Here is a 17,432-nt window from a genome sequence, read left to right as displayed (position 1 = left end):
AATTACAGATTCTCCTATATAAAAAAGAGCAGAAAAAACATCAACATATGGCTGTCAAACGTAACCCCTACATTCGGTATCGTGAAGTCTCGTGGAAAAAAGTTCATAGTTGTGATGCATACTTTATGTGTTATTTTAATGATTATTTACCAAAAGATACTATTTAGTTCACCAAAAGTAAATGAATACATATTTTTTATGTTAATGTTTCGTTCATTGCCGAAGGCCGTACGGTTACATATTATTATAGTTGCTAACATATAAGTACGTTCGTCTCTTGTGGATGGATGTCTCATTGGCACATTAATACCACATCCCCTCATTTTATATTTAGCTGTGACAGAATTTCATGTAATCAGACAAGATAGAAATTATAGAAATAGAGGCTGAAGATACCAAAAAGACGATATGGGAATTAATATTAAGTCCTAGGGACAATCAAAATTCGCAAGTCGAAGAGATACCGATGCCGATAAAATCATGGCAACAAAAACCCACGAAAATCGACGAAAAGACATGTCTACAAATCGCTGCAAAGAAATCGTAAAACTCAAAAGGCTAAGCAATACGAACCCAACACATGTTTGCATGTAAGCACTAACTTTAGCATTCTTTACACCTTCAATTTTATAATTTACATTTATCAATCTCACCCACTTCCCTTTTGCTCGGAGCTATCCTTATTTCAGAAGTATTTGCGGTTTAACTAATATTATGTCAGGGTAATATATGATTCTAAGCTTTCATTGAAAACATTTGCTAAATTACTGTTTATAAGTGCGAAACATAACGATTAGACCTACAGAATACAGCCTTTCCGTCTTTAAAATGAATCAATTATTATATGCACTATATATATTATATATTTGTTTTCAAATACCTTTCTTTAAAGAAAACGTGCCATGGTCGTTGTTCTTATACATTTCAGTAGCGATTAAGTGGAGATAAACATTAAGCCGTCGAGTAGAAACTTCTCTTAAATCGAGTATCTCAAATGCGGACAAATAAGAAAAGGTTGCGCTGTCAGGGGGTGGTACTAAATGTCCCTTTATGTTTGTAGCTGTTGCTTCAGCAGTAACGCCTTCGCGTTCTACAAATGAAAAATGGTCTGTTGATGCCACACTCCCACTATCTGTGAAGGTTGAATCATCATCAGAGGATTCAATGGAAACTGAAATTGCAAGAGTAAACAGTCTTTCCAGCACTTTGTGCTCTTAACTTTGATTTGAATCATGCTACAAATGTAGAAATGATCAGAAGTTTTCGTGAAAGAAAAAGGCAACGAACTGAAGATGGCCACATGACAATAAAAAATTAAGTTAATTATAAAATTCATATAATAAAATGACAATCAATAATTGTAAAGCTAGGTGTGGTTCTTGATTTACAATTAATTTTGAAACTGAGCAATACGATTTCATACAACAGTACTAACTTAATGAGCATGGTATTTTGACATTGTTAATGTACTTAGCTACAATGTACATATGAGATATATGACATTCTAAAGGTTTTTCCAAAGTCCTCTGATTTCTACGTTAAAAATCCACTCTAAGACTTTTATTAGTCCAATGTAATTGTAAATTTTATCGAACTATTGTCTAATGTATTCCAAGATAATAAAAAAAAAAGAAAAAAGACGAAGAAACAAACCTTCATTGGAATCATCATGATGGGGAACAACATGTCCTGTATCTTCTGTCTGTCTCATTTGTGGTATTACTCGCGCATATACTTTCTTCTTGCTGTATTTTGTGGTTTTTATGCCATCTCCAGATTCTATCCCCTTTTTAGCCTTACCTAGATTTTAGTGGTAAAAAAAATAAAAGATTATAAGCAATATACCAATAATATTTTTTTTATTACAAATTTTGAAACTACAATTCTTATACTTTAATTTTTAACAGAGAAATTTAAAAGATATGTAGCACATGCACTCCTTATTCACAACTATAGGGTCGTATATATATATAGATAGATATACATCATATGCATACACAGTAATGAAATAAACAATTTAGCCTTGTGAATTTTGGTCAAAGATCTTAAATTGAAATCAGAAAAAGTATGGGAAATTGTGCACTAACCATTTTTTAATCGTTTATCTCCCAAATCAGAGAGGTTCTCATCATTGCCCGTATTGTTGTCATCTTTAGATAAATCCTGGATCTCTGTATGCCGTAGTTCATCTGGATGGTAGGTTGCATGTGCGTGGCTCTTTTTTGGTTGGCGACATCGATTTATCTCATATTGACTGTCATCTTTATCACATGAATGTGCTAGCTGTCTATCCCTTCGACGATTCGTTTTACGTCTTTCACGTGCCGGAAGTGTAGCTGCTCGATTATTTTCACGTGATGTATTGGTACGTGGTGTTTGGAGTAATGTCAATGATTTACAGTGTTTGTCCTCTGTGTTGTTCCTTTTGTCATTTGTACCAACTGTTGACTTGCACCGCGATTTACCGTCATGTAATTTTGCAGTTTCTTCTGTGGTATTCAACATTTCACCCATATCCAAATGTTTTGCTGCTTTGTTTACTAGTTTAGAACTATCCTAAAATTAACATGGTTTCATTTACGTGTAAGAATCTGATACAAATCTTACTCGTCCGAAAAAAAGACAAAACATTTCGGTACTTGAAGAATGAACACTGCATAAATAAAAAGGAACTTTACTTGATATATATATATATATATATATATATATATATATATATATATATATATATATATTAAATTATGTTATTGACAAACATAAAAGTGTTTTGTTTCAGAATGTAATTAAAGTCATTTAAAGGGGTAACATTAATTATAATTACCTCGAAATCTCTGTATTTAAAAGGCGACACTCTCATATCAGCCAATTCAGTACAAACATCTTCATTATAAATATTGTCAGCAATCTTCAATGCTCTGTCTCCATGACCTTGATGTTTATGTTTTACCTGATTTTCAGCAGTTAAACAATGTTTCCATCCCTTCAGTAGAACATCAAGCCTTTCTTTCTCTTCTTCCTTCCATAATTTCTTCAGCTCCTCAGATTTCTGAATTAAGTTATTTTTAAAGAAAATTAGTTTTATAAAATGAGTTGTTATAACATCAACTGCACCAACCCTTAATTAATCAAAAAATATTAAGACCATTCGATTTAAGTGTTCGCATCATTGATGATATTTTTTTCTTTTCACCTGCTTTGACATCCGTTGCTTTTAATTTATTTTTGTTGTTGTTGACTTGTTGTTTAGTTCGTTGTGAAGATGGTGTGAAAATTATTTTCGTTTGTGCATCCGTTTACCGATATGTATGAAATTGATTCATATATATTTGCAATTATCCATTTTTTTTAATGAAATTTCGTCACTCATTTTGAAATCTGAATACTTTTTCGGGTTCAGAAAAAAGCAAAATAAGGCTTTTTATATATCTTTCCAAATACTATTTATAAACTACGCTTATAGTTATTATAGTTTGTATGTGTGTGTCTTGTGGGATGTAGATTGAAAAGGGGGAGGGGTGTGGTATGTAGGTGACTAGATAAACTACATACTTACCGAAATGATTTTTGCCCGAAGAAGCAGTTCGCCTTCTTTGTTGGTATTGTAACGAGCAATTGTGCTGTCTAGTAGCTGTTTTATGGAATTGTACTTTTCATTTTTGCAAGGATTTGTAACCATTCTTTCTAGTTTAAATGCAACATGGTTAATTTTCTGAAATCAAATTTAAATTACATACTTATGGCCATTTAGGGTACTCAAAATAGCATGCGACAACTGCTATGTCAGTAGAGTTCTGAGGGTTACAACAATGCTGTTTAAGTTAATCACTTCAATTATTACGCCAAAGTTTGCTTGATACTCTCTGGTCATTCACTAAAAATAGAAATTTTAAATAAGCGACAGATGCATTTTGTTGTTATGTACAAAAATAGCACTCACTGCCTGATTGACATGTTTATGAGCTTACAATATTAAAGAAATATATTGATGAACTTACATCTCTGTCAGATTCTGTTTCTCTTAAAGCCTTGGAATGTATCTTTACTAGCTTTCTAAAAGCAGCTGCTTCTTTTTCATATTCTGATGTAGATATACTGTCTATTTCACTGAAAACGAAAGCATGCTACAATGTATACTAAACATTATATAAACAAACAATCATCTTTTGCTAGTTATTTTGGTAGAAAAAACTGTTTTTTTACAATACGCAATGCACGTAAAACAGCTCTTTGAAATGCTTCAGATAAAAGTTGAGAAAGATCGGAGAAACAAAAGTACGTGAAAAGAAGACAAACGAATGATATTTTACCTTTGTAAATCTCTACTAAGGCAAGAGAAACTTGAAGCAACAGATCGCAGTTCTTCTGCTTGTATTTCATCACGTGTCATAGCTGCCTCAAATGATTTCAATAATGGAAAATCTAAAAATCAATAGAATTTGTTCGTGAATGATATTTTTTAAATGAAGAATTTGCAACAAAGGGGCAAAAACTACGGTGAGGGAAATACTTTTTTCAGGTTTCTTATATACCAGTGAATTATTTCTTTACGCTTTGATAATAGAAATAACGTACCATTATAGTACAGCAGGTTTTTTTTTTACTTTTATTATAATTCAAGTCTCTGAAAACCATTTAAATTTTTGTAAAGAAAATTGATGTAACAAAAACTTGTCTGATATTGCTATTGCGCAGTGCATATAACCGATTATCTATATAATGAGAATCATTGAAAACCATCTCGTGCAGAACACTTGTTTATTGAATCAGATACATAATACGTGTTCAAATTCATAATGAGTAAATATGAGCCAACTTGTCAAAAGCTGATGAAAACAATTATGATATTTTCTAATATGTTCAAACCTTTGTAGCCGTCTATCTTCACTAACTTCTTCCTGTATTCATTGGTCGCCTTTAATATTTTCTTTGATAATAAATCATGGTATGCTGCTTTCTCCTCAGCATAATGTTTCCAGAAAGTCAGATCTGTTAAACTGTATAGAAAGAATAATTAATACATGATACGAAGTAACAAATTTCAAAGTCTGATACTAGTAAATATATATTCTACCACACTACATTTTGATAACAATATTTATCCGCTTGAGACAGTTAAATCTTTAAAATGCGCAAAGTATTTTGAAAAATGAACATTGGCTCCATCATACGGTGTTTAAATATCCCAACTCGTTCGTAATCCCCGTGTGTGTTTTGATGTCATAGATTTTATGCATCACTGGTAAATTATTAAGTCAGGGATTTCGTTACCATAAATTACTTAAAACTTTTACTAAATTCTTTCATAGATACAAAGATTTGGTTAGTAAATTTGGCCGTACCTGTAGAAAAAACGGTATTTCACATCCTAAATTTTACGGTAATATTGTACTAAAAGCGCGGGAATCACTATGTGATTCGTGTAAACTCATCGAACCTTTAAACCCATGCTGTAATAAGATCTTTGAATATTGTTTACATTGGCACAAATATCGATTTTGTCATCAACAAATTAAAACATAACTAAATTTGTATTCTTTTTGAATGGGTTTTTGGATGTATAAATACACCTCCACGTTCATTTTCTATATAGAGATTGCTTTATCTATATGTAACATTATACATATTTATTATAAGGTTAAATCCAAACTATCCTACTGCATTGCACAAGTCATGTCTTCTTTGACTGTCCATGGCGTTAAAACACTAAATCCCTGGGAAGTTTTTTAGTTGATTTTAGTCTCTGATGCATGATTTTTAATTATTGTTTTTGGCTTTTAACTAGCTTTCAGTAACTGCGAGTACTCTCAAATCGTACTTTCGTGTTAATTTGACCTGTTACACAATTTGTAATGCATTTTTGTTATTCAATGATTACTTATTTTGTGTTATATCTCGTCTCACTATTTTTAATATGTACCACCTTTGATAAGTTTTTAGTATGACGATAAATTTTCACTGCTAGTTGTCTTTTTGACATTGTGTCATAGATCACATTTATTCGTTCAGTGTATGTTTACTTGTTTTTGTTAATATGTCTTTTGATTGAGTTAAGTCATTTCAATTGATATTTTATAGTCTGTCTTTCTATGTTGTAATGTTACACTACTATTTCAGGTTAGGGTGACGGTTGGCGCCTGTTAAAAAACGTTTAAATCCGCTGCATTTGTTTGCACCTGTCGTAAGTCAGGAACCTGTTTCAGTGGTTGTCGTTTGTTGATGTGGTTCTTTAGTATTTCTCGTTTTTTTATATTGATTAGACCGTTGGTTTTCCTGTTTGAATTGTTAAATACACTATTCATTTTGGGGCCCTTTATAGCTTGCTGTTCGGTGTGAGCCATGGCACCGTGTTGAAGGCCGTACTTTGACCTATAATTGTTTACTTTTTACACATTGTGACTTGGATGGAGAGTTGTCTTATTGGCATTCATACCACATCTTCTTATTTCTATTTAAACTATGGAGAGATAAATATTGTAACCAACGAGGTAAAGGGGTACAATCTGTTTCACCAATGATTTCATGCAGAATTAGAGAAAATGAAATACAAAATACTACGGAATTGAGCTATGCAATGATTTCTATCAACATATAAACATGTGATATTTAGTTAACAAGGAATATTTACACCATAGGGTAACCCCGAACGATAACCATGCGCAAAATTGAGACCAAGCTGCACAGTCGCAAACCATTTCAAGAGTAAACCTCAGTTGTACAAAACCACACGTGTTTCTGTATTTCAGTTTATATACATCAGAGACCAAAGATTTGTACGGGGAAAACCATTTGATTTTCTGGGAAGGATGATTTTGAAAATGAATATCCTTGCCTGGTAAAAGCTGAAAATAAATAATCTTGCCCAACACTGGATGTATATGATTATGAATATGCTGCAATAAAAGATGTAGGAAACAATTGTACACAAAAGTGAAAATATATGAAATAAATAAAAAACCGCGGTAAGATAAGCAACAGATGAAAGTCGAATAGTCAATTCGCAGAAAATCCTCCTGACCCACCGCCTCAGAATATTAAATGGTTGTCTCCTGAATAATACGCAAGATATACAGAACTATGAAAGGTTATGAAAGAAAACCAAAGTTTCTCTCAGAAAAATGTGTTTTGTTTATAAATTTTGTTTTCACGATATTTTGATACTCATTTTTATTTGGCCAGTTTGTTTCAACTTTGCTTTTAAGAGACTGATATCAACAGGGGTAAATTTGGAATTAGATGCGTTTACTTACTGTCTCTTTTTAAATTCAATGGAATCGGGGTTGAACAGTTCATACGAAGTCATTTTGACAGCAGAAACACACAGAGCTACTGGAAAGAACAACTTCACTGCAGTCAATAACGTTTCCCATAGACACGTTTGTAACTTTATACCAATATTGTGACGTTACATGATTTGTTGATGTAATGGTCCACGCCTTGCAACATAAATTGTGTTAGCTCAGTTTTTAACAACTTGCGGACAATGGCCCGCACAAAGCATAAATCATAATAAGGACCATTAGAGTTACGATTCCGCAACTAACAGCGTGCATGACATTAGAACTTTCGCATTTCACACAACAAAGTCGAACAAACACTATCGCTATAATAACACACAAACATTCATTTAAAATAAAACAATGTTTTACGGAATATTCGATTTTACACGGTAAAGTACAAATAAAAACTAACATTTTTATATAAGTTGTAAAAATAAGATGTGGTATGATGGCCAACGAGACAACTCTCCACTAGAGACCAAATGACATAGAATTTAACAATTATAGGTCACCGAACGGCTTTCAACAATGAGCAAAACCTATACCGCATAGTAAGCTATAAAAGGCACCGAAATGACAATTCTAAAACAATTCAAACAATTCAAACGGGAAAACTTTTTTATACAAAACAATGAACGAAAAACTAATATGATATACAGCAACAAACGACAATCACTGAATTACAGGCTCCTGACTAGGGACAGGTACCCTCCTTTTTTTAACCTGGAACAGTGGTGTAACAGTACGACATAATAACAAACTTTAAAAATCAGCTGAAATGGGCTTAACTCATCATATCGATCAAAGCACATAAAAACCCTAACACAAACACAAAAGCCCCTCTGAATTTAATAGTCTGTGAATACTCGATTTAAAAACCTCGAATACATTACTTATGATAAACTGATTGTGCTTTTTAAAATGCATCATATCAAGACTTCTGTTGAATAAGGTAAAAGAAAATCGATTTCATACTTTTTTGCTACTACTGGATCGGCACATCTGATGGTTGTTTATCAGTCACCGTTGACACCATCCACATAGTAGCCAGTGCTTCGGCATTGGTATACTATTTACATGATATACTTTTTCTGTAATTTTCAGTCCATAAACCATTCAATTTGTTTTCAACACCCTTAGGTATAATCTGGGAACATATATTATGTCCAAGATATAAATGACCTTAGTTTGTGTGGTGTTTTTTTTTATCAAACAACTGGATACATCTAAAGGCAATTCCAGAAACCGCGTAATGCGCTTATTGACATCCGTTTTAATTAGCGAATGTTCTTGCGATACTTGCTTTAGAGTCGTTAAAAATAGACCTATGGATATTTGACTTACTGATTTAAAAAGAAATATGTAAATGTAATTTCAATTCATGAACATGAAACCGACATTATATTTTTTGGTAAAAGTTGGGCCTGTTAAAAAATACTAATCCTTCTTTTGAAGTAAAACTTATTTGCTGAAGAAAGCAATACATAGTCCCTGAATTTTGTTCAATACGTGTGGGTCTGTGAGCAATTGTATTGAAATTATTGAAAATCAAACTTTGAACAATTTCTACGGTATCTTTACTTTGATGTGTATGAAAAAAGAGGGGGTAAATAAACCAAGTGAAAAGAGCAAATGTTAAATCTGATATAGATATTGGCTGCTCGTGTCTGAAAAGCTCAAAAGAGTTGTCGTAACGGGCGGTTAGTAGTGACTGTGTAAATTCCTGTCCCAAATACTGCTCCGTTTATTTCGGGTATGGTCAATGTACTCTCAACAAACATGTGGAATATTTTTCCCTTAATTTTGTAATTGATCCTAACTTTAATATGTTTGTAAGATACATAAAATTTCATGGATGATTTCATTTGATTTATTATTAAATTTTTTACACATATGATGAGTAAAATTCCGTAAGAGCACAAAAAGTATAAAATTTGAAAAGAATTCCTTCCTTGTGTTTTGTATACTTTCATATTATATAGTTCATATGCAATCATGTTTTGAATTTGATGTCCTTTGTAAAAACCACACTTTGAAGGAAGTACAAAAAATGTAGTACCAAATTATAATTATGATGTAATCATATTTAGCTCGTTTGATGAGTTATGGGAAATAAAGCTAGTTCTATTACGAGTATTGTTTTATTTATATTTGCTGGACAAATTACTATTTCGAAAAGTAAGTTTTAATTTTAAGCTCTTTCAAAGGTTCATTTCTTTCGAACAGGTGTATATTTATAAAAATGCTAAAACTATTTGGTCCTTCAATATATATAGCTACAAGAAATGTCATGTCAAGTTGTATTGTTTTAAAGCTGTATTTTAACTAAGCAAATAAAAAAAACAAAAGACAAAAAAAACTTCAAAGTTTTACTGCCTTGTTCAATTTGATTAATTGTTTAAACATTTTTGATATCAGAGACTTGATCGCATCTCAATGTAATTAAAAATTTATATACATAGAATCGGTCACAGAGTTATATTTGTCACTCAATCTGTCTATAGAAATTAATTGAACGAGTACAGTAGTCCGATCGACGCTCAAATTACTGTATTTCAGATACTGAAATCAAGGACACTCTTCTTCTGTTTTATTAACTAAAAAAATTACACGAAACATATTTAAATAATATGGAATGCCTGTATATATGAGGTATTGTCTGCACTTTAGGCGCATAGATAGATAGATCAAAAACCGTAAGTCGAAAAAACAGACAATATCATGGCCAACAGCACATACGGCGAAAAGACAATATCATGGCCAACAGCACATAAGGCGAAAAGACAATATCATGGCCAACAGCACATACGACGAAAAGACAATCTCATGGCCAACAGCACATAAGGCGAAAAGACAATATCATGGCCAACAGCACATACGGCGAAAAGACAATATCATGGCCAACAGCACATACGGCGAAAAGACAATATCATGGCCAACAGCACATACGGCGAAAAGACAATATCATGGCCAACAGCACATACGGCGAAAAGACAATATCATGGCCAACAGCACATACGGCGAAAAGACAATATCATGGCCAACAGCACATACGGCGAAAAGACAATATCATGGCCAACAGCACATACGGCGAAAAGACAAACAATTCTGCAAAACACATCACAGAAAACTAAAGACTTAGCAACACGAACTCAACCTTAAACTGGGGGGGGGGGGGGGGGAATCAGGTCCTTACGAAGTGTAAGTAGATCCTACTCCACTAGAGACACCCGTCATGATGCTCATGGCATGTAAAAATCAGTGATAAGTCGCATTTGGTGATATCGCAATCCAAAAAATAGTTCGGAAATTTAGCTACGACGACAGCTGTTTATACGAGCTCTTCAATTAATCTTATTCAGAGGTTAGCAGCACAGGCAAGTAATGAAAATCAATTTTTGTATTCAAAATATTTTAATTTATTCATTGTTTATGCGGTACGAATGTTCCAAAACTGCATGTTTAAATTTATAGTTTTATAATATATGTTTGAAATATTTCCTGTTTCAAACCAGGCGAACCATGCACAAACTATGTGATTTTGGAAGGCCAGAAGGAAGAAACAAGATCACCACTCCTAGGAAGTTCTGGTTCTGCTATTTCAGATGATCGTTTGATTACAGGGTGGTATAGAGCTAACCTTACAGCAGGTACAGACATGACTAGAGAATGTCCACCCTTTATGCGTTGTGGAACTACGTTTCCCATATGGCTGAATGGTAAAATACAATTCTTTAATATATCTAGTATACTTTTACAGCTATTTCGCTTAACTGCCTTTTAACGGTTACCAATGATAATTATAACAGCTGTTATTGCTACACTATAATGGCTTGCTACAGTTACCGGAAATAGTTCACTGCTTTAGTATTGGATATCTTTAATATATCTAGTATACTTTTACAGCTATTTCGCTTAACTGCCTTTTAACGGTTACCAATGATAATTATAACAGCTGTTATTGCTACACTATAATGGCTTGCTACAGTTACCGGAAATAGTTCACTGCTTTAGTATTGGATATCACTTCATACTATTGGTGTATGGAATTAATAGCTGTTTGCTGTTGAAGGTACACTCGATGCTATTGTATATTAACTTCATATCAAAATGTGCTGTTAATATTCTAGAAGCTGGAGTCACATTAAAGGTTCTACCTGTACTTTACATCAAACATAGATTGACAATCGAGTCGACAAGACACTAATTTTACCCACTCTCGTTTGGATGAACTTATATTTCAAAAAGGGTTAACACGACGCAGAGATATATGGTTAATTTCTTGTTCAATGAATAAATGGACTTCTACTACACTAATTGACTTTTTGTTTTCTTTTTCAAATTTAAGGAAACATACCAGCCGTTAGTGACGGAGAAGTAGTGAGATCTGTATGTAAGCTTAGCGTAAGTGATAGTTGTTGTGACTCAAGTTATAATTTAACCATAAAAATCAAGAACTGTGGAGACTTCAGAGTTTATTATTTAGACACGAGTGGTGTACCATCAAGCTCTGCATTCTGCTTTGGTAAGTTATGGACTTGTAACGTGAGAAACTTGGACATGTAAATATATTGTCAGACAATGGAATTATAACACAGTATTAAGCGTCGTGTATATATTTACAATATATATGGTGACAAATTTAAACGTAATTTTTCTGGAAACAAAGTACCAGGGTTTTTTATTATGCAATTCAAATTGTAGCTATATTCAAATTGTAGCTATAATAATAATGTGGCGAAGACTGATAAATAAGAAGATTTTTTTTTTAGTTTTCTAACATTGTACTTAAGGTGTGTTTGTCAAGTCTAGTATTAAATATCAAAAACTTATTAAGGACGTTGTCCATAATTTTTGATTTCGTGTGTTTCAGTATGATTGACCACCAGGTTCTTGTGAACCTGAGATTTTTAAAGCTAATTACATACAAAAAGGGAAACAACTCATACAGAACTTTGATTAGTTTTACTACATTCTATATGTGATTTTAGTTTTAACAAATTATGATAACACAATAGCTTAAATTGATCATTATACTGAATTAAAAAAAAAGATGTGGTCAAGATATTATGTAATAAAATCTTGCTTATTGCCTTTGTCTATTTTCGTCAATTTTTTTTTATTCTAAAAGGTGACATTCCGAAAGAAACAACGACATCAGATCAAACGGTTATGGCGTCATTAGGTGAGTCAAAGGGAAATCTTATCCAAATAAAATATGAATAATTTTCTTTTTATTGTGACGACACATACTAAATATTTAACCATCTTTAGTGCTCAACGGTTTTTACAAATTCAACGACGAATATAAGTATATAATTTGAATATGATTATTTTCTGTTTTTTTTTTCTTTTTCTGTTCATAGATGCACATAACAACTATTTCCCACACTCTTCATACTATATTTCAGGAATGTCTTTTCTTCAAAGTACAGCTATGCCAGACTTTGAAAATACAGTATCAAGATCACGAAAGGTTGAGGATAAAACATCAACATTACCGGTTTCTGTTGGTGTTGAGATGACAACGACTGCTGGTTTCACATCACTGTTAACATCTACTGATTCTACAGTCACAGCACTCACTGATAACACAGGATTGGAGAAGATTACAGATTCCGGAGTAACCTCTACACACACAAACACAACTTACAACGGCGAATCATCTGTAACGATTGGCACCGTTGCAAACAATGACTTGGCAACCACTAGAAACACTGAGTTAACATCAACAGTTACATTCACAACACTAACATGGAGAGAGATTATAAGTCCCAAAGCTTCTTCTACTACAATGCTTAGTAATAGTCTCAGCACTAAATTAACAAGAGAAGAAAATACATCTGATGTCGACGATCAAACAACTGAAAGTATGACTAAAAGTACTGAAAATTTACTAGTGACATCAGAAGTAAACAATATTAAAACTTTACCAAGCAGCGAACATATAACATCAAACTCTGAAGGCTTTAATAACAAAAAAGTTACAACTGAAGAAGTACATAGGAGTACAGATATGACAACTTTGAAGCCTGGTTCTATTCAAAATGATGGTAATAATAATACTAATAAAAATAATTGATAAATATAGTAACAAATTGATAGCAGCGAAATATTTAAAAAAGAAAAAGAAGGAACTCAAAAAGGAAAAAAAGAAAATCATGTAGGAAAATTCTGCATTACTATACTGCTATACTGACTTCCTTATAATTAAATTTTAGAAAGAACGCAATAAACGGAAAATTTAAAAATCCTTTATATTTACGGTTTTTTTTGTAGATGTGCAGATATGATTTTTTTCGACTTCCTAAACCGATTGACTGGGAATAAAAATAGAATTTGTTTTTCATAGTTTTACCAAAGATAGTGAAGATATTATCAATATTTAAAACGTTGAAAAATTAACAGTTCATAAATTATTTAAAAAAAAAAAACTAGCATATTTCGCTGGTTTAAAACCTTAAACGATATTGATGCTTCCATATAGATGAACTCTAACAAACATATGCAGTACTTAATTACAAATGATAGTTAACTTTTCTCTAACGAATTTTTTTAAGCATCAAATGTATATTTATACTGATTATTGTTCTTATTATTATTATAGTATCTATCAGCACAAATATGGGTTTGGTTATTGTTGTCTGTGTTTGTGTGACACTTGCTGTTGTTTGTGTCATCGGTATGATTGTATTGTGTTGGTAAGTAAACGAAGTTGGACGAAACTTTATAGATTCTATAGAAAATATATAAAAGTAAGTATTATTATTATCTATACTGGAACTAAATTTCTTTATAAAACGGAAAGACCTAAAGTAGCAATTGAAATGAAAAATCCAGTTTTAAACTTGACTGCTGTAAAATGTTTTCATTACATTAAGTAAAAGAAGTCAGACGAAATTTTGTATTCCATAGAAACATAAATAAAAGCAACTATTATACCTTATACTAAAACTAAATTTATTTTACGTAATATTAGGAACTAAAGTAACACTGGAAAGGAAACATCCCTTTTTTTAGTTGACTGCTGTAAATTGTTAGTTTGGGAAATTAAATTTAAAACAAATAATTCAATTTAGTTAGATTTATGTGCTATTAATGGTCAAGGTTTGAAAAGGTGACTTGAAGTTGAGACAGCTAAACAAAACAATATTAAGCTACTTTATTAACAAACAAAAAAAAACCAAACAGCAAACATCTTAAGCTGGACAGGAAAAACAGTCACATTTAAAACAAAACTTCTACTGTATTAATGACTGATATTAATGTCCCTCTAAGATGTACAGCCTTTAATACAAAGCATGCTTGTCATCCAGAAACCATTATGGTGATATAACTTACACTTTATCTGTACTTCTGATACACTGTCTGTCCACGAGGATTTCGCCCTTACGACAGTCCGTGTTTCGACGTGATTTTAATGATTTTGTGAATTACGTAATATCTCTAGAACGAAGGATGCGTCTTACTCAGGCAAAGTTTACCAAAAGCAGATTTATGTAGAAGCTCGTTTGGGATTGATATTTTTCGACGTTTTAATATTTTTTACTTCCTATACCTTTGATCTCGAGAATATGTCATGACAGTAATTTTATGTTCAAAAATACGTGTATCTGAAATCGGAAGTATATATTGTGTCTTAACTAAACCTCACAGGACGAACATTGTGTAACATCAATATCTCTATTTATTTTTTGCTTTAGTTTATTTAGAAAACGACAAAACCAGAGAAAAAGCAGTATGCCTTGGGAAAAAATGAAAATGGACAATATACAGAAATTTGACGAAATTCAGCAAGGCCAGGAGTATGATTATATTGACAATATCAATGTTAGATCTTATAACGATGCATCATTTGATTCATTTCGTCACGTGGAAAATTGCGATGAAAGTTCTAGTCGAAATGAAAGATATGTCAAAGATCCAACTCAAGAAAAAAATGAAAGATATGTTGATGACCAAAATCAAGAAAGTAGTTATTATCATAGTATGGCTGAAAATTCTTCACAGAAAACATCAAGCAAAACATACGATTACATCGAAACTGGCACAACTGAAAACACAGAACTATATCAACAGATGAGTTCACCTACATTCGATTTCGCGCACTATACGAACAAAGAAAAAATAAAAGAAGCCTCTTCAGAAAAGGATTTTGAAGAAAAGTACAATAATTACAAAGCTGTAGACGCCACGTTAAAGGTCGAAACAGAAGATAAATTAGAGGCCAGCGATAAGGCTAATAATGAATACTTACTGAATAATGGTAGTATGGTTGACGACGAAAACCAATATATTCTGCCTTCAAATAAAACTAATTGCACTCAACAGGACAATTTAGATTTAGCACTAGAAACAGAAGAAATAACCGAGCTACAGTATCAGAATGTTCTAACAATAAGCCAATTTTGAAAGTAGTTAAGATAAAGATGCGGCAAGAATTTTGATTAAAGCTTTACAGAAGTCTCACATAATGCCATGTGGTAATCTAGCAGAAAGCAGGTCAAGAAAGAGGAAGATTAAAATGTGCACAATAATAAAGAGTATATGTAATCATGTCTGGTTCCTAGCAATGAACACTGCCCTTTCCTAGATCTTGATATCTATATCTTTAACGGGCCGTTTGCAGATGGTGACGTTCCCTTGTCACCATCTTATAGTGTTTATATATCTCAACTTGTTCGATTCGCCCGTGTATGTAACAACGTATTTGATTTTAACGAAAGAAATCTCTGTATTACTGAAAAATTATTACACCAGGGTTTTCAATATCACAAGCTTGTCAAAACATTTACTAAATTTTATCATCGGTACAAGGACATCATTCGTAAATATAAATCAACGTGCAGACATCTTATACGTTCAGGTATTTCACATCCCATCTTTTATGGTAATATTCTATATAAAGCAGAAAAATGTCGTCATTCACCGCAAAAGATAACCAAACCTTTAAACAGACTTATTCAGAAGGGATACTGTTGTCAGGTCATTAAAATGGCATATATGTATATTTTATGATGGTATGACAGTAAATCCCTAACGGGAGGGATTATACTTGATTTTCATATGATGAAGACATACTCTTTCAATCAGTTTAATTGAGGTCAGGAGCTGGCATGTCAGCAACTGCTAGTAGTCCTTTGTTAATTTATGTTGATCATTGTCATTTTGCTTAGTTTCTTCTGTTACCTATTCTAACATCGGACTCGGACTTCTTTTGAACTGAGTTTTACTGTGCGTATTGCTGCGTGTTTGTTTATTCTTCATTGACTAGAGGTATAGGGGGAGGGTTGAGACCTCATAAAACATGTTTAACCCCGCTGCATTTTTGCTCTTGTCCCAAGTAAAGAACCTCTGGCCTTTGTAAGTTTTGTGTGTTTTTATTTTTGTTTTTTTTTTATTTTGGTTCATTTATATGTTTCGCAGTTTAGTGTGACGTCCATTTTCTCTGAACCAGTATACAATTTTTGTTTTGGGGCCTCCGGGTGCGGGATTTTCTCGCCGTGTTGAAGACCCATTGGTGGCCTTGAGCTGTATTCTGCTCTTTGGTCGAGTTGTTGTCTCTTTGACACATTGCCCGTTTCCATTCTCAATTTTAATAACTATAAACATCATTATTTCATGATTCATTATACATTTCTCTTGAAGAAAATAAGTATAGACGTTTTGCATATACCCTATTGTCTTCTTTGTGTACTGGGAATGTCAGAAATTTCTATGCAACCCTAAATTTTCAAGTGTAGGTAAGGAGTTCGAATCATGAACTAAAACACCAGCTATATATAAAAACAAGAAGATATAGTATGACTGCCACTCAACAGAGACAAAATGACGTAGACGTTACCAACTGTAGGTCACCGTACGACCCTCAACAACGAACAAAACCAATGCCGCATAGCAAGCTATAAAAAGCTCCGACATGACAGAATGTAAATTATCTATATTATTTTTGCTGTGCATGTACTGATTTTGTGTTATGGATGAATACCCCATATCCTTTGTTTTTCTATTATAAAATTCATTTGAAAATCAGATCGATACAAAGCATAAAACATCAACAAACAAGTAAACTGAAAGACAAAAGGGACTGATCTGAACATACTCGCAGTTAATGAAAGCTGGTTAATTAGCCCAAAATGTAGCATTATCTAACTC

The 17,432-nt window shown here is 32.6% G+C and overlaps 1 protein-coding gene across 1 annotated transcript; it reads left to right on the top strand.

Moving 5' to 3' along the window:
• Positions 1-9,313: 9,313 nt before the first annotated feature.
• LOC127715555 (uncharacterized) lies at positions 9,314-15,830 on the top strand. Its single transcript, XM_052221644.1, has 7 exons — positions 9,314-9,455; positions 10,793-10,996; positions 11,626-11,802; positions 12,409-12,462; positions 12,689-13,330; positions 13,885-13,978; positions 14,981-15,830. The coding sequence occupies exons 1-7, from the start codon at positions 9,383-9,385 to the stop codon at positions 15,687-15,689; spliced, it is 1,953 nt and encodes a 650-aa protein (XP_052077604.1). The 5' UTR covers positions 9,314-9,382; the 3' UTR covers positions 15,690-15,830.
• Positions 15,831-17,432: the final 1,602 nt, after the last annotated feature.

This window comes from Mytilus californianus, unplaced genomic scaffold (genome assembly GCF_021869535.1).
Source record: "Mytilus californianus isolate M0D057914Y unplaced genomic scaffold, xbMytCali1.0.p SCAF_9, whole genome shotgun sequence".
In the NCBI taxonomy this organism is placed as follows: Eukaryota; Metazoa; Mollusca; class Bivalvia; order Mytilida; family Mytilidae; genus Mytilus; species Mytilus californianus.
This window is presented reverse-complemented; position numbering and strand designations above follow the sequence as displayed.